This window comes from Phaethon aethereus (assembly GCF_964289735.1).
Source record: "Phaethon aethereus genome assembly, chromosome: 14".
NCBI lineage: Eukaryota > Metazoa > Chordata > Aves > Phaethontiformes > Phaethontidae > Phaethon > Phaethon aethereus.
In genome coordinates, this window is record NC_138590.1 from 15,232,210 (window position 1) to 15,257,883 (window position 25,674).

At 49.9% G+C, this 25,674-nt stretch overlaps 3 protein-coding genes across 4 annotated transcripts in view; 2 read left to right on the forward strand and 1 right to left on the reverse strand.

The window, feature by feature from the left end:
• Window positions 1-716: 716 nt before the first annotated feature.
• MRNIP (MRN complex interacting protein) lies at window positions 717-5,177 on the forward strand (the record flags this gene model as incomplete). Its single annotated transcript, XM_082006040.1, is given in 8 exon segments — window positions 717-1,399; window positions 1,470-1,529; window positions 1,844-1,941; window positions 3,112-3,181; window positions 3,494-3,630; window positions 3,899-3,989; window positions 3,991-4,002; window positions 4,590-5,177. Coding segments are annotated over 8 exon segments (1,137 nt in total). The 5' UTR covers window positions 717-1,318.
• Window positions 5,178-5,819: 642 nt separating this feature from the next.
• SQSTM1 (sequestosome 1) lies at window positions 5,820-10,310 on the reverse strand (the record flags this gene model as incomplete). The annotated part of the gene is made up of 8 exons (XM_082006086.1): window positions 5,820-6,096; window positions 6,681-6,888; window positions 7,146-7,393; window positions 7,927-8,016; window positions 8,491-8,647; window positions 8,766-8,995; window positions 9,845-9,940; window positions 10,133-10,310. 8 exons carry the CDS (start codon window positions 10,308-10,310, stop codon window positions 5,939-5,941), a joined length of 1,365 nt encoding a protein of 454 aa, XP_081862212.1. The 3' UTR covers window positions 5,820-5,938.
• Window positions 10,311-16,931: 6,621 nt separating this feature from the next.
• The window catches only part of MGAT4B (alpha-1,3-mannosyl-glycoprotein 4-beta-N-acetylglucosaminyltransferase B), a gene marked incomplete at its 5' end in the record, with an annotated part of 52,567 nt that continues 43,824 nt past the window's right edge, over window positions 16,932-25,674 (forward strand). For both annotated transcript variants that reach the window (XM_082006158.1, XM_082006159.1), the window contains one exon: window positions 16,932-17,028. In XM_082006158.1, coding sequence (XP_081862284.1) covers window positions 16,932-17,028 — 97 coding nt within the window. The remainder of the gene's footprint in view (window positions 17,029-25,674) is intronic.

Consider the following 25,674-nt stretch of genomic DNA (forward strand, 5'->3'; position numbering starts at 1 on the left):
TGCCATGCCACCTGCATCTGCCCAGTGTGTCCTTTCTGAACATCTCTTGTACAAAAAGTCTAGCAATTAATGTACTCTTAGAAACTACTACACATCAAAGGGTATCTATGTCTAAAGAGGAAGAATTCAAAGCTGTGTGGCCCTCTGCCATCAGCCCATTATAGGAAACCTCAATAGACTAGATCTCTTTCCAGTTAGACACAAAATAACTGGGAGACTGAGTGACTGCTCTTTTAAATCAATTAAGACCGGAAGAAACTAAGGGTTAGCCTTCTGGTAGTAGGGTGTGCGCTCCAAGAAAGGAGAATTAATGCTGTTCCTACAGATAAATTCATCTCAGTACGCAGGCATCTGCTTTGCGGGGCCAGAGCAAGAGGTGCTGCTGCTCGGCGAGAGCAGACCCTGCACTGAAGGCAAGCTTTGCTACAGCTTTTGGCTGGCATTCGGAATATAAAGGATGGGAAGGACACGTACGGTTGGGTGTTCCCATTTAACACTACTTGGTGTGCTACTCAGTGGTAATTCCTCCTTGTGACATTCTCTGTGTGTACTCACAGCTGGTACATATTTCTCTGCCTCCTCTGTCCTGCAACACTGGAGAGCAGCCATTAGTGAAACTGCTTTTACTAATTATTCAGTAATTTATTGTAATTTTTTAAAAGTACAAATAATACATGTGATTTTACACTGTCTGTCTATCTGTCATGTACTCAAATAAATGAACCAGAATTCTACAGGCTACCTTGACTGCCTTTTCTTTCTCTGAGCTTATGGAATACTGCTTTTTCTTTGTCCATGATGGTTACCTAAAAAAGCAGACTCGGTGTGACTGGAGTCTGAATTTTCTTTTTTCTTTTTATTTTTCAATTTTTTTTTTTTTTATTCTGTATACTTACTTTTTGTGTAACACAGACTGATGCAGCTTCGGGTAGTATTTTTCCTCCTGGAAGAAGGTTACTTTTATTAATAAACCTACACGCAAGCTGCGCCTGCCACTGTTGGTCGGATGCATGGCGCTGTGTTAGGTCTTCCCGTTTGAAGACAGCTCAGGCCGGTAAATTGATTTTTTTTTTTTTTTTTTTTTTTTTTAAGAAATCCTTTCTTAAGAGGCTGCCTGTAAAAGGCCTGATGCCCTGGCTAGACCGAATTGTTGCTATCGGTACGTAGCGCCCGCGGTCGCTTACTGAGGGGCGGCACCGGTAGGGCGGCGGGGAAAGCCGGGTCGGTGCCGGGGGCGGGGGCGCTCGGCGGACTCGGGGATAGAGCGGCAGACTCGCTGGTAGCGGGAGTGTCACGTGGACGGAAGGCGCGCGTTGCCATGGTGAGGGCGGGCGGCGGGATGGCGCAGCGGTTCTGGGTGCTGCGGTGCTGCTTCTGCCGCCTCTTCCAGGTGCAGCAGGTGGGTGCGGGCCTTCCTGGGCCGCGGAGCAGGCCGTGGGCTGTGACTGACCCCCTCTGCTCTCTCCTAGGCCAAGCGGAGCGGGAAGTGGAGCTGCGGCGTGTGCGGCCAGCGGCAGGCGGTGCAGAAGGTGAGGGGCCGGGGCGGCCTCGGCGGCGGCGCGCGGTGAGGCGCCTCTGAGACCGCTGCCGAGCCCCGCCGGGCCGGGCCGGGAGGGAGGCCTGTGCGATGGCAATGGGAAGCCCAGCGTGGTAGTGGATAGCTCTGTAGGGTGCTAGGGGGGAGCCCAGTGTGGCAGTTAGCCCTACACAGGACATCATATGCTCAGCCACGTGCACTAACTTTAGTTAGCACTTCAGAATTACCTGAGGTGGAGCCTCACTTTGTGCTGTTTCTTTCTGGCTGCTCCCTAAGCCTTGGGTTTTTTGTTTGTTTGTTTTTCAGATTTACGGCCAAGGGTCTGGCCTGGACTGTAGGCACCATGTCCAGAAATTAAACTTGCTGCAGGGTGAGGCAGTGGAAGCAGTTGGTTGGACATCTCGGTAGAGTGTTTAATCTTTACCTGCTTGTTTCTTTTGATGTGCTACGTGTCTTCACACGTGGGGTGCCTGTTACCTAACTGGAGCTCACAGGGTTTTCTGTCCTGTTGTAAAGCCATGACTTGTTCCTATGAGGTCACGACAGAACTGGCACAAGGTATTTGTTAGGTTTATTGTCCTGGCGTGTTTCTTTTGACAAGGATTTTTTTTCAGATTAGTTGATCAATAATGTGTGTTGGTCAGACCTTTACCCATTCAAATATATGCAATATTTGCAAAATTTGGTTTTGTTTGGTTTTGTTTTAATTGGTCTTTCTTATTTACTGTTTGATGAACTGAGATGTCCATCTTACAGACTGACAAGCAGTGCAGAGGTGCATCCTCAGAGAGAAAACATCCTGCCCTCTAAGCTGTTGCTAACTAACTGCTGCCATTCAGTGGTTTCACACTGTGAATCTCTTGAATAGCTGCTACTATTGATAAAAAGACTTATTTAGTGCAAACGTTTGGGTGTAATTCCTGCTGGGCTGGAAAATCTGAGTAGCACTTTCCTGTTTATTTCATTCCTGAATCTGTTTACAAATTGCCTAATCTTGAACTGGTCATGAACTTGTCCAACTTCCTTTTTATTCAAAGTCATTTTCAGAAATCAGTCAAAGCTAGTTAGATAACTTAGTTGTGTATATGCAGTACTTCAGGGTTAAGCTTTGGGAAGAAAACTTGCTGTTTGGTTGCTTTATCAAAAAGCACTGCTATTTCTATCTGAAAACCTTGTGAAATAATTTCCTTTTTTCCTTGGTTGCCTGGGATATAATTAATGGGTTTAAGCTGTTGTCCCAAAAGACATGCTTTTATATCCCTTGTTATGATCAATTAGAATTTATCATTTCATGATTAGCAGCTTTAGATCAAACTTGCTACTCTATTTGTATAGAAAGAAGGAGGGCTACCCTCTAACTAGATTTTTTTCAAGTATCTGGGCAATGTATCTTGCAAATCCCTCATTTGACATCTGCTTTTCTATAGATCCTTTTTCTTCTGACATGCCACCTATCTCGTGTTCCTATCCATGCTTTCTGTCCAATCTCTTGTGCTATAACTAGGTGACTTGAAAATTATAAATGAACAGACAGAAGTGTGTTCTAGAAACCCAAGTTTAAACATCTATTTTAGGTGCATAGAAGAATCTGTAAATGAGAGCAAAAATATAGCAGCCCAACATGAAGACAGTTCACTCCAGCAGGTAAGATACCTACAAAGCTGAGCTAAATACCAACCCCTACTGACCTAGGTGAATCAAAATGAAATCAGTGATCCCTTTATATAAGTTCACACAGCTGAAATAAATAAATGTATATAATCAGAGAGGCTCCAGCAGAGACAGAATAAGATGTATACAGAAACTCTCTGCCCCACCACGATACTGAACCTGGGAACACGGTACAGGAACATGTCCTAAACTGACTTGGGATTTCAGGCATTCAGCACATACATAACAATGCCAAAAATGGAAACCCTGTATTGTGAGGTTTTCAGTAATTCTCCAATGTTGTAGGAGGGAAGGGCAGAAGTCAGTCGCTGGAGTAAATATCTGGACAAGGACAGTGAAGATCAGGAAGATGGAGAGGAGGAGGCAGGTACAGAAAAGCAACAGTTCTGTTCCCAGAGGAATAACACTGTGGAAGAACAAAGGTACAGAACTTTTTTTTTTTTTAATTCCTGCCCCTGAGCGGTGACATTTGGTTTGGAGGTGCAGGAGGTAGCTCATCTCTGAACAAAGTACAGGTTGCAATGTATGACCTGAGCTGAGCAGGGGTTTGGTATTTGGGGGTAAAACTTCTTGTATTGCTAGAGACATGCATTTTATGAGTATTTCTGGTGATTTTTGGGAAAAAAAAAAAAAACTCACTTTTTTTTTCACAGCTAATCTGTCCTCTTTGTGAATGGTTTTCTTGGCCAGGAAACACCAGAAGAGCTTCCTCACCAGTGATGTTCAGGAATATGCAGAAGAAAATGGGGTTTTCCAGCTTGCCTACCAAGCCAAAAAGGTTAAAAACCTCTGAGGTATTTTAGTTGTAGAAGATGCTTCCTGACAGCAAAACAAAACAGTGTTCTCCTCATCTTCTTCTCTGTCATAATTTTGAAGTTTTATGAAGTTTTATGAATCTTCCTCTGCTCTTCTGTTTGAATGACTGGGGAGAAGAAAATTGTGTCAGGAGTTTCTCTCTGAAAGGTTTTAGTCAGGCAAAAACAATGCCAGCTTGTGTTAGCTGAGTGGTTGAGCTGGATTCCTCTGTCAGCACAGCTGCATATTATGCTGTTTTGCCTTACTGAGCAGTGGCACCTGTGTAGCATGCAGTTATTAAGGCTACAGTGATTACTTGCAGTGCCAGTGAAGCTGGCTAGCTTGAGTCTTCACAGCCCAGAGCTCCTTCACCGCAGGAAGGTGCTGTTTGGATAGCACAAAAAGGGCAAACACCCTAGCTAATTATAACACTAGGCCCACCCAGCACATCAGCCTCAACTCTGCCTCAGAGCGCTGGTGAGAATTTGGGTGCATTTGAAGGATCTGAGTGCTCTTTCTTTGCCTGCTTCTGTGCAGCTTGGTGGTGCGTGCTGGATTTATAACCAAGCTCTGTGTCTTCTTACAGCGCAAGAAATGCTTAGTAGCAGTGCCTGATGAAGATCATGGAAATGCTGTTCCTGCTGTCTGTGAGTCCACAGTACCCGAGGAGAATACACAAGCCTCAACTGCTCGTACCAAACCCTCGAGGTGGGAAAAATTTCTCTCATGTTCTGACAGCTATAGCGAAGATGCTGTGAGGATCACCATGTCACCACAGGAGGGCAGTGGAAGGTTGGGGCTGCACAGCACCACTGCAGCAGATGCTGGTATAGCCAGTAGATGCTCAGAGCAGGCTGGAAAAAATCTACCTCAGGGTGCAGGTTTTGAATTTATAAAGTGTGTTGCTAGCACTGAGCTGCTTGCCTCAAAACCACTTGGCACCATGGTGTCCAGCACCAGTTGCTCAATTGAGGAGAATGTGTTGTTCAAAGAACCTCAAATCCAATTGATGAGGGCAGGATCTGGTGTCTTAGAGACCACTGCAGGAAGGTGCTGTTTGGATAGCACAAGGAGGGCAAACACCCTTGTTAACTCTAACACTAGGCCAAAGCCTAGCAGTGTTTCTTGTGAACACCTCTTCTGCACTGGTGAGGAGTTTGATGATGATCTCTGAGAAGTTCAGGTATCTTTGACATTGCTTTCTTGTGGGTCTCTAATGTATTTGGTATGTTAAGTTCTGAGCCAAGATTTTAACCTGAAAATGACTTTATTCTAAGCCTTACAGAACTGCACTATTAAAGTTGTTTACTTGCTCTGTGGCTGTGTGTGGGAAAAGGGTATGGGGGGGGAAACTGTTGCAGTGGGCAAGTACTAGGGTTACAGTGTTGTCTAGCAACCTCAGATAGAATTAAGAATTGAAGTAGGTCAGCTTGCAGGGAGAAAGCTCCAAGGATTGCTGGCCAGGACAATTCAATTCTGTGATTAATTCCCCATTACAAGCTACAGCTATTTTCCCCTCTGTGCTACGTCTTTGTTTAGATCTCCCATAGCAACCCCTTGTGCTAAAGCTGCAGCACAGGCTTCAGAGCCAGCAAAGCATTTAATTTCTCTTCAGAAGCGGAGCCCCAAGAGGGTACACCAAGGTATGTGCAAAGAGGCACACCTAGTCTTGGGCTGCCTCCCTTGCACAGGCAGCTGCTTGATGAAATCACATGCTTAGCCAAGTCCTTCTCCTCTTTTAACCAAGTAATCTGGCTGTGATACTTAAAACAGTCACACAGACTTATCACAGGAAGTAGTATTTATTTTTCCTCCATTCTACAAGCAGTTAGGAACATGAGACAGAAACCCTTAGAAGGAAGAAAGATCAACTGTTGAGTAAGTTGTACTGCATTGTTTGTTTTCAGTTAGAAGGAAAGTACTTGTTACAGGCTACTACAAGTGAGGTGGCTGCTTGGAATACTGTATGGCATCTAGTGCTGCCCCGATGTCGCAGTTCTTTGTCTGCAGGAGTCGAGTGAGCCATCCACCCTCATCAGAGAAGCCCATAGACAGCATCTGGGACAGAGATTCAATGAGGCGAGGGTCTGCTTCTGTTGAGAATAATAGTTTAAAGTTGAAGTATTTCATGTAATTGGCAAACCAGCCAAGGCTTTAATACCACAAGTAACACACAATAGGTATGCTGGCACTAATCCTACTAAATCTAGCATAGCTGGTTAAATGCTACAAGACATGCTCTCCTGTGTCTCCCAGGAGGGCAGATGTTTTGAGATAAAATACATAACCAGCTAAGAAAACTGCTAGCATTGCTGTAGGACTCTGTGCTGTTGGTCTCAGTTAAGTAAGTGGCCTGGCATACTGTCACTGGCTCCCACCAGAAAAATGCTGTCTTAAAGCCAGAGGATCTACTGGTCTGCATCCTGCATTAAAAGGCTCTCTTCAAGAGTACACAGCAAGGACATGGTTTAGGATACCACCTTTTTCATGTTGCTTGAATGGTGTATTAGTCTGAAGTCAGAAGTCTTAAGGCTTAGCTGCCTGCATTCAAGAAGAGAACACCTGACTGTCTCTAACAGGGTGCAAAAGCTGCCGTTCCTGCTAACAAAGTTAGGGGCAAGTTGGCAGCTCCTGAGCAAGAATTACTCTGTGATGAAACCTGCATACATTCTCGTACCTGGTGGGAGATGGGGGTAGAGTGCAGCTTCTCGTAGTCCTGTAGGTCCTGGCTGGGGAGGATCCTGAGATACATCCAGGGAGCTGGGACCCTCTGTCTCTGGCATTTGCAGAGACTGCAGTTCACCTGTGGAAGGATCCACTTCTTTGGAAGATAAGTGGGTCCAGTCCTCATCACCCCCTGATGAACTGCTGGACTCACTGTGTTCCTGAAATGGAAAGAAAAAAGGTCCAGGTGTGGCAGTGCTTTCCAGGTGTAATGCATGTTCCTGCTATCTGCCTTTAATATGGTTACACCCACAAGAAGTCCCACCACCTTTGCTGTAAACCTGTAAAGCAAAGGTGCTGTATATCACTTAATCTGCTGACATCTTAATATTCAATTCCACAATACATGCTAAATGATTATGTTCTTTTCTAGTAAGGCCTCAGCAAGCATATTAGCTTAGTGTCATAGTTCTTGTACCTGGGACTGGAAGCTGCCATCTTCCATTTGTGTGGGCACAGGATCTATCACCATATCTTGTATCTGCTCTGCAACAGCGTTTACTTCTGTAGCAGAATCTCTGTTATTCCAGTCTGGTTTGGTCTGAACATTCTGGTTAAGAGTACTGCTGCTGCTTGACTCAGCACTGTTCTTCTCTTGGTTGGGAGAAGCAGGAGTCACTTTGCTTCTCTGTCCTCCATGTTCCACATCGATATCAACTTCAATACCTAGAAATGCATTTGAGATGGAGAGTCTTAGACAAGTTTTTCCAAAGCACAGTCCTCTAACAGAACACTGATCAATCCTAGTCTAAATGCTATGAAGTTTCTGTAATCCTAGTTTGCCATGTAACATGTAGGAATTAAAACACAAAGCATTCTTTAAACAAAGAATAGTTAAGCACCAAATAGTCATCTTCCTCTAGATAGACAAGCCATACTTTTAGAGGGTCAGGGCAGAAGTTATCTATATGTCCACATAAGCCAGGCAAAATCCTGACTCACCACTGACTTCAAAATAGTGTTGCAGTGGTGACATGTTAGTGAAATCTTTCCTCATTTCCTTCCAAAGGAGGGCTCTGAAAAGGTAACAAGTGGCTGTTCTAAGCCTAGGCATTGTTAGTACCAGGAGTAAATTAAGCCCTTCAAGGCTTAGTAGCATGAGGTAGTTCCGATATCAGTCACAACAGCTGACTGCTGCTTCTGTTAAAAGCACCTTTAAGCCAGTCTCAGGGATTGGTATAACAAACTGAGTCACTTACCCAGGGGGCTCAGAAAAGCTGCAACACTCTCCCCAACATTCTTTAAGAAGGTGACATTGGGGTCCTGAGGCTGGCTGTTAGTAGAAGCTTCTAGAAAAACAATTTCTGTTAGCACACATAGAAGCTCAGAGGGAAAGAGCACCTACAGAGTGTATCCCCATGAGATCTTGGTGCTCATTTCCTGTCGCTCACATACACTGCACAAAGGCAGTACAGAGACAAAAACTCTGAGCTACCTCTGGAACAGAAAACCAGTGGCATTATCATTGTTAAGGCTCATTAGCCATGCTGAAAGGCAGATCTGGAGTACAGTAGTGACATGCTTGACCTAACAGCTCAGCTTGGTTTGGTTCCAGATTGTCCCTGCATCCTCATCTATTGCACAGGCGAAGCATGCCTTAAAATAATCCCACTCTGTGCTGAAAGATGTGATGAAAACATCTCTTCATGTTTCAAGCAAAAAAAAAGTTTGTCTATTTTTCCACCCAGATTTCACCCTGTGCTGCAGAACCTCAGCTACTCTGGCTCCACCACCACCTTGTTTACCAGAGCATCACCTCTTACCTTCTGCAGTGGGTGGACTGGAGGCTGCAGCACTGGCTTGGGCTTGTTCAGAGTTTTGGCATTGAGCTGCAGGGCCAGGGTATCCCCAGCAGTGCATCCATGGGAAGGGTGGAACACCATGCCGCATTTTACGGAGCCAGCGTCCTCGGGGAAGCCACTGTAAAGGGTAATGTTCGTGTGACTCTTCACACAGCCAGATTCTCAGTAACTGAAGTTTCTGACTTAAATTTGAGGACTATCCCATTCATTAGCTCCCCTCCAGCCATTTTGCTCACCTCAAAAGGATTTAGCAGTGGACTCTGAAACATCACCATGTTGTGCTCCTTGTGGATGCCTTTACCCTCACAGGTGCTGCACAGGTCATAGTCTGGACAGACAGTGCACTTGAACCTGGCACCCACCACCGGTCCTTCACAGCCATCACAGATCACATTGGGGTGCACCATGTCGCGAGGAGGCTCCTGGCTGCACTGCGAGCGATGTTCCCGCCTGCACTCCTTTTTCTCTATTAAGGAAAGGAAACTTTGCATCAAGAACAAGGTTACTATTTAAAGGCTGGAAATCAGGCAGAGAAGGAAGCACAAACAGCCCTTGTCAGAGCAGTATTGACTTACTAGATCAGTTTATTTTTACACTGGCTGCCAAACACAAGCTGGGGGCATTTAAGTGAACTTAAACCTAAGTGCGAAGGGGTTTCACAGATATACCTGCTCCTCAAACTGAGCATGCCTTATCCTTAACAGTCTCTTGGCATATTTATTTTAGATTAGTACCATACTACCCCATTTGGCTTCTCGTCCTACCTTCCTAAGCACTGCAAGAACAAAATGTTTCTGGAGAGGGAGTTGGGAAGAACTGCCAGCAGGCTTAACAGATGAGAACAGGGACAGCGCTGGCTCATGTGATTCATTAGATGGACTGCAGATAAAGCTTTGCGGGTATCTACATGAACAGAAGGGACTAGGGAGCAACTATGCACTAAAGAGTAAGCTGGAATTAAGGCTTCCTAATGCATTGTTGTAGATATTAAAGATACCAGTACTCATCTAGCATTGACGCTGGTCTAGTGTTTCCAGGGAGTCAGCGTAACAACAGCAGCTCGCGTTGGGCCAGCTGATGTGACAGGGCTAGGAGGAAACTTGTGATCCCTTTACTCCACCTCAGAAGGGAGGACTCAGATTCCGGCCTGTTACCCCGCCCTTTATTTAACCTCCCCCCGAACGCTGCAGGTTGCACCAGGCCCCGAGGACACGGGGAAGGGCCAGGGCTTCTCCCACTTATCGGAGGCCAGCCGGCCAGCGCACAACGCAAAGCCGGAGACCCGCTACCGCCCTGGGGAGCTGCGCGGCGTTACCTTTGATGTAAACACGAAAGACACCGTCCTGCACGTAAGGCATCGCCATCTCCAGCTCCTCGTCGGTGGAAAACGCGATCAGGTCCCCGTCCTCATCTAGGACGGGTAAAGCGCAGGGTTAGGTGCCCGGCCTGCTAGCACGGGAGGCGGCAGGGACATCCCGGCCGCTGCGCAGCCCCATGCCCTGAGGCCTTCCCACCCTGCCAGGGCGCCGGTCTCGGCGCCTGACCCGCCGCCGGTGCGGGGGCGGCCCGGCCCGCGGAGGAGCACCCCCCCCTCCCCGCTCACCCTTGTAGTGCATGCGGAAGGCAGGCGGCGGCCCGGCCCGCAACAGCCCCTGGAAGAGCTCGGCGACGCGGTCGTGGATCGCCTGGTAGCGGGCGGGCGGCGGCAGGGAGAAGCGGCGGATCTCGCGGGCCGCCTCCTCCTTGCCCAGCAGGTAGGCTTTCACCGTCAGCGCCGCCATGCCTGTGGCGCAGCACGAATTACCGTCGCGGGGCGGGAGGCGGCCCGCGCGCCGCCGCCTTATAGCGCCGTGGGGCGGGGCCGCTCGCCCGGCAACGCTACCGCCCCGCCCCCGGGTGCCAGGCGATGTGTACACCAGTGCCGGGCTCCGCCCCGCGGCTTCTAGGCTCCGCCTCCTGCGAGCCAGCTTCCGCCCCCCGTTCCCGCTCGCCTCGCGTCGCGGGCCGGGGTCCCATCCGTTCCCGCACGGCTTTCCCGCGCCAAGGGGTGAATGCCCACCGGCCCGCTTCCCGCAGCGGTGCTCGGCCGCCTCGGTCCTGCTCGTCACCTCCATCGTCTGCATCGGGGCGAGCAAAGCCAGGCGGTGGCCGTACCCATCGGAGGGGTTGGCATGCTCAGCATGGCAGGAATAAATAACTCTTCAGCTAATGCTCTTCCCTGAACGCGGTGTTTTGGAAGGGGGGGCTAAAAATAAAGATACTAGTATAAACACAACTGACATTAAGGAGGATGTTCTGGGGGCTTTCCAGTTCAGTTGGCAGCAGGATTTTTTTGCAGATCAGATACAGTTGACAGGCCTCTCAGTCCGGCCACAGGAGAGTCCAGCTGGCAGAACATGCCGTTTGTGCTGTCCAAATGTAATTAAATAAAGATGGGTCAATGATTATTGGGTTCCTAGTTGGTGTTAATTTCCTCTCACCCAAGGGCCTGACCACTCTGACCACCATAGTGACATATTTCTTTGTTTAAGATAATAAAAACTTAGGAGAAACTGTGGCATGATTTATCATCTTCTGCAACCCAGAGAAGGGTAAGTTTTAATTTCCGTGATGGGCATGTAGTTTATTTCTTGAGCTAAAGTATGTATGTTAAAATGCTTGGCCTTCCTTATAGATACATTTTTGGCATATGTGCGGCGATTTTGAAATTGCGACACTTTTCTGGAAAATAGTATTTACAGTGTAAAGGGTTGCCCTTTTTAACTTAAAAAGTTTTCTAGGAATTTCAATTTCTAGGTAGGACATGGCCAATATTCCACCATGAAGTGATGAGTTAAAGTTTAAACGTAAGCGGATTCAGGTCTAAGCATGAATGATGCTGTGCAGGGAATGGTTCACCAGCTTTTACAGCACGAGATATTGAAAGGTTTGTGTGTGCAGCAAAGGCGTATCGCACTCACCTTCCCTTTTGCCTCTTTGCTGTGTGTATCCTTATTTCTGAAAATGTTGGTGAAAGTTCCTGGCTTGACATCATTGAATTTTTTTTTCCCATAAAATCAGAATTGGGACCAGCAGGGCATGTGGTACAGGACACTGCCATTGTCGTATCTGCCTTGCCAAGCACCACCTCCAGCATGTCCATCTCGTGTCCTTTCTGAGGACCCCGACAGCCACTATTGGTTTCTTTACAGAGCCAGAGACTTGTCTTTTGGGACCCAGCCCCGGCACATTCATTCCTTAGGCACCAAGGTGCTGCCGTCCCGAACAGGACTGATTCCTTATTCCCCTCTCCATCACTGTCCAGGTGTTTGAGGCACAGTGGGTTGTCCTCAAGTTGCTGGGTCTTTTCAAGCCAGTTGTGTCTCCGGATTAATTGATGCCTTTATAATTATCAGGCAACGCGCCAAATTAAAGCCAGAAATCTGAGTTTTGCTCTGTGTAAACTTTAATCCAGTTGGCAAATATGGAAGGGGCCAAAAGCCAGAGGGAATTTCCTTTCTCCTGGTGAGGTGTGCTGAGTCACACTCAGCTTTCTGGTCATGACATCATGTACTTTTACAAAACATAAGGAAAACAAGGCTTTCACCAGTCTGCTGTTAGCTTAGCTCACCGATCACGGGACAGGGGTGACTCAGCGAGTCATCTCCTCCTCCTCCTCCTCTTCTTCGAGGTTGGGGATTTCCTCCCAGCGAGCCCGTCTCCAGCGCAGACCTTGGACCTCGCTCTCCCCGCGATTCCTACTGCCCCCAGCCCCAGGATGTGCCTCCGGGCGGTTTCTCAGCCCCCTGGAGAGGCCATGGGAGAGGCTGTGCTGTATTCCCATATACATTATTTGAGAAGTTTTTCCCTCTGTTTGCTGGAGGATCGGCTTTTGGCATTCTCAGCATGAAGCACTGGCTGCGTGGATGTTTTCTTACGGTTCTTTAGGAATCTCATAGCATCACAGCAGTCCCTGCCCAAAAAGTGTTTTGTCAGCCCTAGCTTCTGAGCAGCCAGCATCACAGATGGATATAGCAAAGGGGATGGGAAAAAAGAGCTGTTCACATTTAAAATTTCAAGGTTACAGAGGAAAGGCTCAAAAAAGAGCAATTGGCATCCCTGCAGTGCTGTGCTTTCTCTCTACACCCACTTTCTGCTGGGAAATGTTTAAAAACATTTGGTGAGATTCCTGCTCTGAGGGCATCATCACCAGAAATACTCCCTGTGCCCAAATGTTTAATGTTTGCAGTAAAGCCCTGGCAGGACGGGGTGGGGAGTGCCCCGTCTTGTCCCTACTTGCACAAAAAGAGGCTGAGGATGATTTTCCAGAGGGAATTCTCCCCCAAACCATTGCTCCAGCCTGAGGCCCCCGGCACTCCCGGAGAGCTGCCGGTTGGTGGGGTGGGGAAGGTTTGGCCCCCGTGCACCCCCCGGCTCCGGCAGGACAGCGTGCGGTGATGGAGGGACGGCACGGGGCCGCAGCGGGCAGGCGCTCGCTGAGCTGGAGCGGGTGCCACGGTGCCACACGCTCCTTCCAGAGCCTTCTGGAGACATGCAGGGTCCTCCGGACACATCGGGTCAGATGCTGGTGACTCAGCCCGGTCCCGTGATGGCTTCCCTCCTCCTCCAGCCCAGCAAACACGCCGTTGGCCGCCTCCGATGCAGAAACCCTCCTTCCGCAACAGCGCAGGCAGAAGGGAAAAGCTGCGCGGCGTTTTTTTGCTGTCTCATTTTTGAGGCTGAGTTTTCCAGAAGGGCAGCTCTGCCACGTCAGGTGTTTACACAGGCTCAGCACCGTTTCTCATTGGTGTGACATGAAACTTTTAAGGGCAGAAAACCCTGGGACAGTTTTTTTCCCTGAGACAGAGGAGCAGATAGAGAAAACGGGTGGTGAGCAGGCACAAAGTACAAACGCGCTATGGGTGTTGTACAAATACATAAGAGATTTCATGTTCCCAAAGGTGAGAAGGAACTTTTTGCAACCTACACGGATTGCTTGGAGTGTTGCTTTGAGAACCTGACTTGTAGCTTTTGTCCTGAATTAAAGCATCAATGCGTCAACACATCGAGGGTGAGCACCCTGTTTGGATACTCATCCCTCCTGGCTAAGGGGCATTTGGAAGCTTTTGTACTGCCCTGGTGGTGTTGGAACACAGAGACATATAAAACACATAGGAAATGAAGTTACTTTATTTTATGAGAAAATAGCAATTGCTCTTTGCTTAAAGCAGCGCGGGAAGGACCGAGCCTGACCTGCTTGCAGATGGGCTGGAGTCAAATGCCAGAGACAGGATTTTCAGAGCGCTTGATAAAATCATCTATAAATCTGGATTACATTTCATATCTAGACCTAATAAATGTTTTCTCTTTCTAATTTTTGTAATGGCCTCAGGACCTGTGGATTGGTATCAGAGTGCTTTCAGTAGAAGGCCCTAATTTCTGCAGCATGCTCAGTATTGCCAACATCAACTGTTCAAAGATCATGAGATCCCCTTAAAAACCCACTTTTCTCTGTTTATTTGCTGCTGGGGTTTTGAGTCTCTGCAGTTCATCTTTTAAACTTTGCTCTGCAAAAGGACCAAGGCTCAAAATTTTCTTTTTAAAAACAGAATAAAAGCCAAAATTAGGGTAGGCAGGAGGGACTTCAAGAATTAAAGCAATCTTTACAGGTCTGATATAAAAATTGCAAGTGCTGACAATTTTGCTTCGTCCCTCATTTTTTCCAAGAGAGCCCAAGGTTTTTGTCATGCGAGGGTGGTATAAGGCTCATTCATTTCTTCAGAATTTTATGAAGACAAAGTATAACAGCAGAAATTAGATTAGGTTTTATCCTTGGGAAAGGGCCTAATTAATTGTCTTGGAGAAATTATTAATGTTATTCTGTTCCCTTGCACTGCAGACGCACCACATATCCCGAGCGATAGGAGCGTTTTGCGCATCTGAAAATAAACACCCAGCATCTAACGCACTAAAATGTGTCATGTTATTTCTTTATGTTTATTTCTTCTCTTTAACGGCAGTAGGATTTCACATGCCTTTCCCACAAGCAGCTCTTACTTGTCTGCCACCTCTGAAAGGGTTTTTGCCATTAATTCCTGTGAACCCTCTCTTGGCTCCTGGGTTTAACACAGAGGTTTGAGGTGAGAAAGCAAGCAGGCTGGGCGGGACAGAGCTTCTGGGGGTTGTTTTCTTTGCTGTGATGATGGAAATGCTGTTGCTGGTGTGGTTGAGGCTTTACCGGCAGCCGAGGAGCGAGTTCCGGGTGGGTGTGCTGGGCTGGGGGTCTGAGGCTGGGGACACGGCGGCTCTCCATGGAGCCGATGGAGCACTCAAGGGCTGGACTGCTCTGAGCCGCGGGACATGCTTCCGCAGGTGATGGTCGCTTGGGCAGTGCCCTGCAAAATCCAGGTGAGGAAGCACGGATCCAGCTTCCCTTGTTTTTTTTCAGTATTCCCGGGAGTGATGTACAGTGCATTTCCCTACTCAGGGATGTGCCCGGTGTGAGCGATGGTCTGCGCTGGGGCCCCGCAGCTTCTGGCAGCAGAGGCAGAAACTTCTGGAGCCGTCCAAAGGGCTCTCTCTGCCGATTTCCTTCGCGGGTTTCCTAGCCACCGTGAGACGGCATTTCAAGATTTGAAAAATGTGGTTTTATTTTATAAGCTAGAGAAATGTCTAAGGACGCAGGTAGGGACAAGACCATCTCCTGCAGAAGTCGGCAGTCTGTGCTTTTCCTCATACACATTTATGGCTTTCAACGTGCCCCAGAGCACCTCGAGGCAGCCCCCGCACCCACCCCTCCTGGGTGCTGAGCTCCCTTCACCCCTTGCCTTTCCGGAAGGAAACGGAGCAGAGGCCTGAGGACCCTGAGTTTGCTGGATATCCCCGTGCCAGAAGCATTCCCACATCAGCTTGAGACGTGCCTGCGGAGCCCGGCTGGCTCCCAGCGCATCCCTGCCTGCTGCCTGGGCCGGCTCCGAGGCTGCGGCCGAGCATCACCGAGCGCCTGCGTCGCCGCTCCTGCCTCTGGCACGGGCACGCGCTTCGCTTTACGTTGCTCTCTGATTGATCCAAACATTTCAAACAACAGACTTTGATCGCTGGAAGCCAGTCCTACAGTATTTACACGTCTGAGAAATATTTACTCGCTAAAAGAGCTCTGGGGAATGAAAGATGACAACTTTCATGGCCAGAGGAATTATGTACTTGCATACGGGGCACATGAGCTGCCGCCTCCTGATTGACCCCACGAACAACCGCAGAAGCAAGCTCAGGTGACGGAGGCACGTAACTCAGCATTTCAAACCCGACCTCGCTGTACAGCTCCTCTTGGTCTATAATGAGAAAAGGCTGGACCCATTAACAGAAAACACAAGCAAAATCATTTTAAAATCTGATTTCTCCTGTTCTTCATCCGGGCAAGCAGCTGGAGGCCATAACCCCTGAATGCCAGGTGCTTTGGAAGAGCGATGATGTCCTTCCAGGCGGCAGCTTCCGTTGGACGTACTCATCTGGCATCGATCTTCTCTCAACGAGCACTAGACGCTGGTTCCTTAACCAAGACGAATCGCTTCTGCGGAAATGGCAGCGAATATGCACCGCACGGCTATGGGGGCTGCTGCCCCCGACCTCGTCTGCATACCCCCCTTCTCCACAGCCATGCGCACCCCCGGCGTGCAGGGCCGTGGGGACACCCTTGTGCGTAGGGGCCGAGCACACACCTCCGTCCGTAGGCACCCGTGCACACCCCGGGTGTTGGGAGGCATTTCCACACAGCCCAGCGCGCAGAGATGCAAAGACACGGGTCGATGCCCACACCCCGTGCGAGGGTCCGTGCGCACACCCCCACGCCCAGAGCTGAGTGCATCCCTATGCGTACGTACAGACGCATGCACACACCCCCACACCGGCATATGGGCTCCAACACACATACACATACAGAGACATATGGACCCAGGCGTGCGCACGTGCACGCGCGTGCACACACGTGCATAGACCCACGCAGGCACCCGTGGGTAGGTATGTATCTCTGCGTGTACATACGCATGTGCAGAAGTATGCCTGTATACATGTATATGAATAAGCCAAGTATAGAGGTATGCACATTTATATACGTACCCGTGCACACACGCACGCACGTACACACGTACACACACCCCCTCCACTCTCCCGCCCCCCGCCCCGCTGCCTGCGGCGGCCCCGCAGTCCCCCGCACGGGGGCGCCCTCCGCCCGCTGCCGCCCCGCCCCTTGGCCGCACCCCCTTGGCCCCGCCCCGCCCCGCCCGCCCGCCCGGCGCGGCCCGGCGCGGGCGCTGCACGGGGGCGGGCGGGCCGCGCGCCCCGCTCCGCTCCGCTCCGCGCTCGCCGGGGCCGCCGGGGCCGCACCGCGCCCGGGACATGCGGCCGCCCCCGCCGGCGAGGAGGCGATGAGGCTCCGCAGCGGCACGGCGCTCACGCTGCTGCTCGGCTGCCTGTGCGCCCTGCTCTCGCTGTCCTGGTACGGCGCCTTCGGCGGGCACAAAGGTAAGGGGGAGCCCGGGGCCCGGCCGCGGCCCCGCCGCCGGGGCTCGAGGTGGGGGGCGGGGGGCATCCGGGCAGGCAGCGTCCTGCTGGAGCCTCTGGGGTGCGGACCCGCCGGGATCCTGCGCGCCTCTGGCCTCGCGGTATCCCCCAACCCCCGCGGGACCGTGACCTGTGGGACCTCCGGTGCGGGCGTGCCCGTGCCCAGCAGCGCAGGAGGTGCCGCGGCCGGGGGTCCCTGCTCGGCCCTGCGGCCTGGGGCGCCCACGGAGGACCGGGGGGCTGCGGGGTGTCGGGCGGGCTGTGGTCCGGGTCGGAGTGTGTTGGGCTTCGCTTCGGTGATGCGCTGCTTTGCAGCCCCACGCTTACGGCGAAAACCTTCGTGGGTGATGGGAACAACGCAGGTTACATCCTCGTGGGGAGGTGGTGATGCCAGCGACTGGGGGAACCCCTGGGCTGGGGGGTCTCCGGGCAAACTGGAGGTGAGGGGAAACCTCAGCAGCCCTGCCCGCCCCACGCCGCACACGGCTCGGGTGCCCGTGGGACGGGGCCGAGGGCCGTCGGCTTCAGCACTTAAGCATCGGCGCCGGTTTTGCACCAAGCAGGCGGCTGCAGAGCGGGGGTGCAGGGCCCCGTCCCGTCGAGGCTGCGGGGGAATCCCACAGAGGTATCACAGAGATGCTCGCTGCTGGTTTTTCCTGACAAATAATAGTTGCTTTTCCCCATCCTGTCGCTCACTAAAGCAGCACGCTGCATTTATTATCCTGGCCTGGAGGACGATTTTGGTAGTTGCTTCTGAATTGTGTATCTCTCTCACGTATGGGTGTGCAACCCCTCAGGCCCATCCTAGTCACTCTGCTCTTCTAGTTCCTGCAATTTTAGAGGTTGTTAAAGGCGTCCGGTCGGGCCGTCCAGCCTCTCTTCCCTCTCGCTGTGTAAGCATCTCTCCCCGCTACAGGTGAGAAGCAGCTTTCGCTGAGTGTAAGACGTGACTTGGTGGCTTTGCGATCCCGCGGCACACCGTGCACGATCACAAGGTGTGGCTTGCACGTGGTTGCAAGGTCGGCGTCAGGGCTGGGGCAGCACCGGGGAAGGTTTTTGGGCTCTGATGGGCGGGATGACACAAGCCCGTGTAGGTGCCCGTCCAGCCCAGCCCCTTCCCTGGCAGCAGAGCAGGAGTGCCCAGGACGTGCCATCTTCTCCTGGCAGCTGCAGGCGGCTGATGGCGGCTGCTCGGGCTCCTCTGCCTCGTTCAGAAGCTGAAGGGCTCTCCTGTCATGCTGCTAACATGGTTTAAATCCCACCAGAGCTGCCTCCCCACAGAGGTTTGGGTAGTAGGTGTTTGTAATGCAGGGGTACTGCCGGGGCATCGCTTACCTTCTGCTGGTGAGATTTTTAACTGGACAAAATGTTTGCACGACCAGGTGGTGTTGTGTGTGCTTTCAGCCAGAAATGCTAGACCGTGGTAAGTTGTGCAGGGGCAGGGGAGCGCTCCGAGAGCTGCTTTCTTGTGGTGACTGCTGAGCACTTGCTTTGCTTGTAGCTTCCTCCCGTAAATGTAGTGAAACCCGTGTGCGGTGCTGCACGGGCTCCGAGCAGTCACTCCGGGTTTCTGAAGCGGGGTGCCCAACCCCACTAGGTAGCCTGTGCCTCTGGACTGTATTGTCCTTTGACTCACTTCTATTTTTTAATAAGCAGCTTTTTCCCATTGCTCATTCAAGTGCCAAAGTAATAACCTTGGGTACCACTGTCCCTGTCCTTCTCGGTAGGATGCTCCCTGGGATACGCGTTTTCCTCTGACAGCAACAAATTGTTGCTTGCGAACAGCGATCACTACAACAGGTCACAAATAATGTGGGTCAGGCTGTGTCAGCACAGCAGGTTTCCGGCTATTATGGTCATTTATGTATCAGCCTGTTACTCCATACCGAGCTGGAGAAGACCTTGAGAGGTCATTCAGTCCCTCTCCTGCTCATACACAGGATTGGTGATAACCAGTCCCTTCCTGACAGATATTTATTGTTTTCATTCTTAAAAACCTCCAATAACAGAGATGCCTAAGCTCCCTGGACGATCTGTTTGACATTTAGCAGCCTTGCCATTAGATTTTTCTTATGGTCTGAACAGAAATGTCTTTTCCTTTGGTTTGGTCTCATGATTGCTCTTCTTTTCCCATTTATTGGACACAGGCAGAAGAGTTCCTGCCTGCCTTCCTTCTTTGCAGGAGCCTGTTAGATATTTGGAAGTTGCTACTGTGTCTCCCCTTAGTCGCTGCTAATATAGATTAAACCACGCTGGTTCCTTTGATCATTCTTTTTAGGTCATGTATTCTTGGTCTGCGGTTGTTCTTGTTACTCTTTTCTGGACCATCATCCTTCATGAAGAGTGATGCTTAACCTCTGATACAGGACTGAAGTCGCTGCCTTATTCTTGCTCAGGAGAATAAGGGATTACTTCAGGTCTTCTACATACTATGACCCTGTTTATACAGCCCAGTGTATTTGCTTTCTACTGTTGCCACAGATGACTTGTGGTTTGGTTGGGGTTTTTTTGACCCTTCAACCATTCTTCTCCAGAACTTTTCCTGGTTTTCATTCCTTGTCTTGTATTTGCCTCGTTAATTATTCTTACCAAATTGCATTACCTCATGCTTGTCCGTGTTGAACTGCATCCTTTTTTTTTTTTTCTCAGACTGCTGCTTCTAAAGTGTCAGGATAGTTACGAATTCTGACCTCGTCCTCCCACGCACTTGTAGTCCCTCTCAGCTTGGTGTAGCCTTCAAAGGCAGTTAGTATGTTTTCTCTGCCATCGGCCGAGTCTTGGATAAAAATACCGAGCGGTATCTCATCTGGGATGGGTTTTCCTGGAACCTGCTTCGGTAAGGTCCTCCCAGTCTGTGCTCAAAGAGCAATGACCATGTCACAGGTGGTCTCCCCAGCAGTGGTGCACGCACCTCCAGGCCAGCCCCTGTGTCCCTAGCTGTGTTATGGGGATGTCCTGTGAGACCCTATCAGAACTCTCTCTGAAATCTTTGTTTCTTCTCCCCTTCCTACAGGTCCTGGTACCCTGCTGCAGAAAGAATATGATAGGTTTGATGTGATTTGTTCTTGATAAACAGAGGTTAGCTCTTGCTTAAGTCCTCCTTATCTTCTGAGTACTTCAACTGAAGTTAAGGTGATTATTCCATAATTTCCAGGATCCTCCTTATCCCCATCCCCTTATTTTTCAAAGACAGGCTTCTCATTTGCCAGTATTCTGTAACATCAGGCGTCCCCTGTGAGTGGCTGGAGACAATTCCTGGTGATCCTGAGCTGCTTGTGTCGTTGCGTTCTGGGGAAGGCTGGCAAGGTGTTCGTGTTGCCTCCAATGGGGAATAAAATGATATTAAAGCACATGTGAAGCATGGCAGAGCCTGCTTGTCTTCCCGCTCTGTGTTGGGATGACAAAGCAATTAGTCGAAAGAAAATAAACCAGCTCAAACCAGCTCTAGAGCTGCTTTTCTGTGACCGGTTTCATTTACCCCCTCATGGTGTTTTTCCATGCTGTGGTTATTAGTGAAGTTTTGACCTCGTGGTCTGCAATAATGGACGCTGCCTCTTTCCAATTATAAACGAGGTTCGAAATGGTCTGCTGGGGTCGGAAGGGAAGGGCAGCCTCAAATAGCACAACCAAGTCACCCAGGCGGCTGATGTCCAGCATCGTGGGGTGGTTCAGAGCAGGACCACATGCTGTACATCATGGTGATGGATGTCTTGGCCAAAGTTTATTATTCTCTCTTTGCTATTTTAGGCTTAAGTACGGTTTAACATTCAAAAACCAACAGCTGCCCTTGGAAGAAGCTCTTCTGTAACCTGTTGTCATCAGGTGGACCTGCAGGGTTTAACTGTGGAGGGCGACCTGCCGTCAGAGGGTCAAGCCTTTGGGAAGTCACGGGCAGGCTCGGGTGTTAGCGTGCCCAACATGGGGATTGCAGGGGGTGTTCTACTGAGGGCGCGGTAAAACCAAGAAGCTTTCATGACTTTAGATAAGTCACAGGTGCAGATAGGACAAAGGTGAACAACTTTACCTACCTGCAATTAAATTGTTGTGAATTTTGTTTCTTTCCAATGATGAAAACTGTTTGGTTCTCATCCATAATGTTTATTCTCATCTTCACTGACCGACCAGCCATGTACCATCTTTCCAGCTCTTCTCTTTGCCCCTTGCAGTCTACCCTACAGCCATACATGCTTCAGGGTATTTGGTTTTTAAGTGTTTGTTTGGGTTTTTTTTTAATTGAATAGGAAATTCTAAACCTTGTGTGAACCTTTTAGGAGACTCCTGACATACTGCCCCTTGGAGATGCTGCATTTTGAGGTTGGGATTGCACCTCCAGGGTACGGCTGCATAGCTCGGGGTGCGGTCTATACCCACGCTGCCTGTGCAGGCTTCCCTTGCCAGGTTTTTTCCCCCTCAAATTTTAATGATTTATAGTTACCGAGTGCTAGCCAGCTCCAGGATTCATAAAACCACAACTGTGGGCACCTCCATACCTGTAGATTTGCTTGTGAAGCGGGATTGCTCTTTGCGTAGTGGCTTCACACCCTCAACATCAGTTTTGATATTTGTGCAATATTTTGGATGCTCATCCCATGGGAACTGTTCTTCCCGTGGGCGTTGTGGTCTCGCCGCTCGCATCCCGGGTGGATATCTTGGTGCAGGTCGGCGTTGGAGATCGCTGGGCACCGGCTGCGGCGTGGACGTTGCTCCGGTGCCTGTTGCAGTGGGGCAGGCTCAGGCAGCATCTCCATAAAGAAATATTGCGCGTTCGGTGCCGCGCGCAGCAGGATGCTCCGCTTGCTTAGGGCGTCCTTTGTGGGAAGCAGACGTTGTCCCGGAGGGATGTTCCTCTGAGCGTGTTTACAAAGTCGTCTTATATAATGCAGAAAAGCCGTGAACGCTAATCTGCTCTAGAAGCAGCAGAGTCAAAGCTTGTGATACTGCTAAATACAGACCGCATCTTGCGGCACGTGGGGCTTCCTGCTGCTCTTTCATTTCTGTTACCTGCACCAGCTTGACTTCAGGTTTTTGTAGCTTCTTTGAGGTCTTAGGCACAGGCTGCAGCCGGCCGGGCGCGAGCGAAAGCCCTGGTCTGCGCCGGGGTCGTTTCACTGCAGCCCTTGGAAGCACTGAGCACGAGGAGAGGGGCCGGCAGCAGCCCCAGCGCGTGCTTCTGACGGCGGAGGGAGCGCGGGCTGGGACCTGGTTGTGGAACCGCAGTTTAGAGGTCTAGCATTAAAATGCATGGCGAATAAAAAGATGTGCAGGAGCATTTCTGAGAGCCTTTCCTTGGCCTGCGTGGTGCTCAGCAGACGTTGTGTGTAATTGGTGGCCGGAATGCAGCAGCATTTGTAAAATTCTTCTGCATATGATTTGACCAAATTCATCCCAAGTGCGAGGCACACCGTACAGTCCGTTGATACGCATTTATCGAAATAAATCTGTCATTGTCTGAAGTCACCTGTATATTTCTGGTTTTGTTTCTTTGCTGGGTATTTAGGTCTTTAAGCTGGGCTCTTGACTTGTATTCACGTGCACTTGTCCGTGTCCCGTTGCCGCTCCAGCGATAAGAGCTGCAGGTGTGTGGTGGAGCTGAAGGTACTGGAAGTGGAAGAGGGCTTTCTCCTAACCCAGACAGTGTTCTCTGGCACAGGGAACACTGTATTCGGGTCCTTGCTATGCCGTATCCCTCCCAGTCTTGGGAAGGTCCGTTGGCTGGTGTCATCCCTCAGTTCCCATCTGCTCTCTGTGGACACTGACATCTCTTGTCACAGGGGTTTGGAGGACACAACCGCGCTTCCGTGACAGCGGGGACTGTGTCCGCGCGTAGGAGAGGAGCAGGTTAACGCGCACACCCCCAATACATCAAGTGCTTCTCTTGGACTTCCGTTACAGAGCAAAACCCTAATTTGTGATTCCCTTTGATTCATCTAAAACAAATCATTGATTTGTGCTTATATCCTGAATGTTCATTGATTATTCACTTAGCGTTTAATGTAAAACACATCTATAGCTGGCTAGTTTAAGTGAAGCTGCCAGGCATCTCTAGAAAGCTTTGAAGCCGCTAAGTGATGGAGAAATTGCGTTAGTGATGGATGGGGCAGGGCTGCTAGCGGGCTACTGCAGGTGAGCGGGGGTTATCCGCCCTTCTCCCTGTTCCCAAAACCCACGCCAGTCACCCAAGTACCAGTTTCTCAGCTCATGGTGTAAAGAAACACGAACAAATACCCGTCCTGGGGCGTCCACGGGCACCCAGAACCACCCGGCGCTTTGCAGGAAACCTCTGCTGAGGTGGGGCCGAGCCACCCGCCTAAAAGTATTTGGAGATGAAGCTTTGTTTCATGTGAAGATTTTCCGTATCGTTATCGTGCCAATTCTAATATTGACGTTTTGTTTTTCAGGAGACAAAGCCCAAGAAATTGGCAGGGCTCAGTGGGTGAAAAGGGCTGCCGTGGTGGCAGAAGTCGCTGGTCAAGTTAAAGGATTATGGAAACATAATTTATTAAAATAAGTTTATTAAAATAAACAAGGGGCTTCGGCGGGGTCTGGCAGGTTAAGGCTGTTAGGAGGAGAGGCTCTTCTGGGAGTGCTGATCAAGCATGTGCTTAACAGCTTCCTGATTCAGGGAGAGGATTGTTGTCTTTGATGGAGGGAAGTGCATTTTTTCTGCCTTTTTTATTTGAATTGAAGTGTAGGGAGCTTTTTATTCAGCGATGCCCTTCTTGGGTTTGTTTTTGAGCTCACGTCAAGCTTCTCTTGCAAAGCAAGAAAATCTGTGAGGGGCAGATTTCTGTTTTAAATCATCTCTTTCTGCATTAATTGTGGCACTGGCCGCTTCTCCTTCTGTTCTTGTCCCGGTGTCAAGTCACATTCGAGTCTCCAGGATCCGTGCATTAGCATGGACGCATCTCTGATGCACAGAGATGGCTCTGTAACTCCATCTTCCCTCTTGCCTGCCCCGGTCTTGGAGTGACTCCCCTAAGCTTTAAATATTCCTGCCTTCTTGTGCTATGTGCAGGATAAATACTTCCCTTAAGCTTAATGTGTATTTTGAAGAGACCAGACACGTTTGTGCAAGATGCTTTCATTTCTGCTTATATTAAAGTGGACAGCAGGAGCATTAACATGTAAATCGTTTAAGGAAGCTTCTGTGCAAAAATTGGTCTCCCTCTCTCTTTTATTTTCATTATGAGTTTTGTTGAGTTTCAGTGTCCATTTACTTTTGACTATGGTTGTCGCACTGGTGGTTTAGGGGGGAAGAGCACGGCGTTGGCTTGTGCCCGTGCTGCTACCTGATCCACACCTATTCCTCAGTGAGTTTTTAGACCATCCTGATCACATTTTCAAGACTGCCTTAGAGCGTGCAGGTTTTTCTTCTCTCCCTGTGATGGCGAGAGCGTTCTGGAAATAAGGTTTAATCTGGAGACCCTTGTTTTGTCACTTGCTACTTGTACGTACACTGCAATAAATCCTCTATGTATTGTTGCTGCTCTGAGAAATTTCATGGCTTAGATAGGCGGCCTGTGGTACCAAAAAAGTGTAGCTTTCAAAAGCTCTTGTAAATAATCAAAGAAACACTTCCAATACTGAGATATGAGATACTTAAGGTGTGTGTAATAGCACTGCATGTTTGTATAGTCTGTTCTTGTGAAAGCATAGTGGCAACACTAACCCTGCTGGTACCAAGAACTTCATGCAGAAGAATCTGGAGAAGTTTTCTGAGTGAGGACTAAATTGCTGTATTCCTCCCCAAAAGATGGGCGCTGAGGGGAGCGGAGCTGCCTTGCAGTGTCCCCATGGCGTGTCCTCATGCTGGCTGTGAAGAGCAAGAACAATATTTGACCGTATGTGTTGCCTGGCGGATGGATGGACCTGGATGGTGTTGGACTCTCAGATTCAACCACTGCCACAGACAAGTACCCGTCAAATGGATTATTCAGTTAATGCTGGCAAAAGTGGTGTGGAGGTCTCCCCTCCTTCCTTTCTGTGCCCAGACTGTGATCTTTTGCTTTTATTTGATCTTGCCTTTCGTATTTCAACTATTCCTTTTTCGTGCTGTCTCTCATTGGATGTTGGAGTTGGCTTTGATATCTTTTCTCTTTGTTTTCCATTTCCCTTAGTTTCCTCCCTTCCTTCTTCCTTTGGTGTTGCGGAAAATGAACAGGATGGACGTCTTCCACACCTCTCTCCCTCTCTTAATCTTGTCCAGTTCAAGTTATCTTCCATTTGAGGAACTTGACTGGATGCTCACCTAATCGTGTGGCTTCGTTAACTCCAGGCGATGATTTTGGGTAGAAGCTGGTACAGGTTGGGCTGCCCGGGGAGGAGGTGGTTGGTGCTGGTCCTTGCACTGGGCGTCAGGGGTTGCTCCGAGTCCCGCTGGGTCCCGGGAGTTGATGGCGCGGCGGAGCGCAGCCCCCCAGGACAAACCCTCCCGGTTCCAGCGTGGGGCCGGGCCGTGGGGACGCTTGCACGGGCATCGCGCGTGGGCAGCGGCCAGAGCTCATCCTGCACCTCGCGGACGGAGCTTAAACGAAACTGAAGACAAAGGGAGAATCGTGTTTAAAAGCAGATTAATTTGCTGACTTTGAGGAGCGAGGGGTGTTGAGG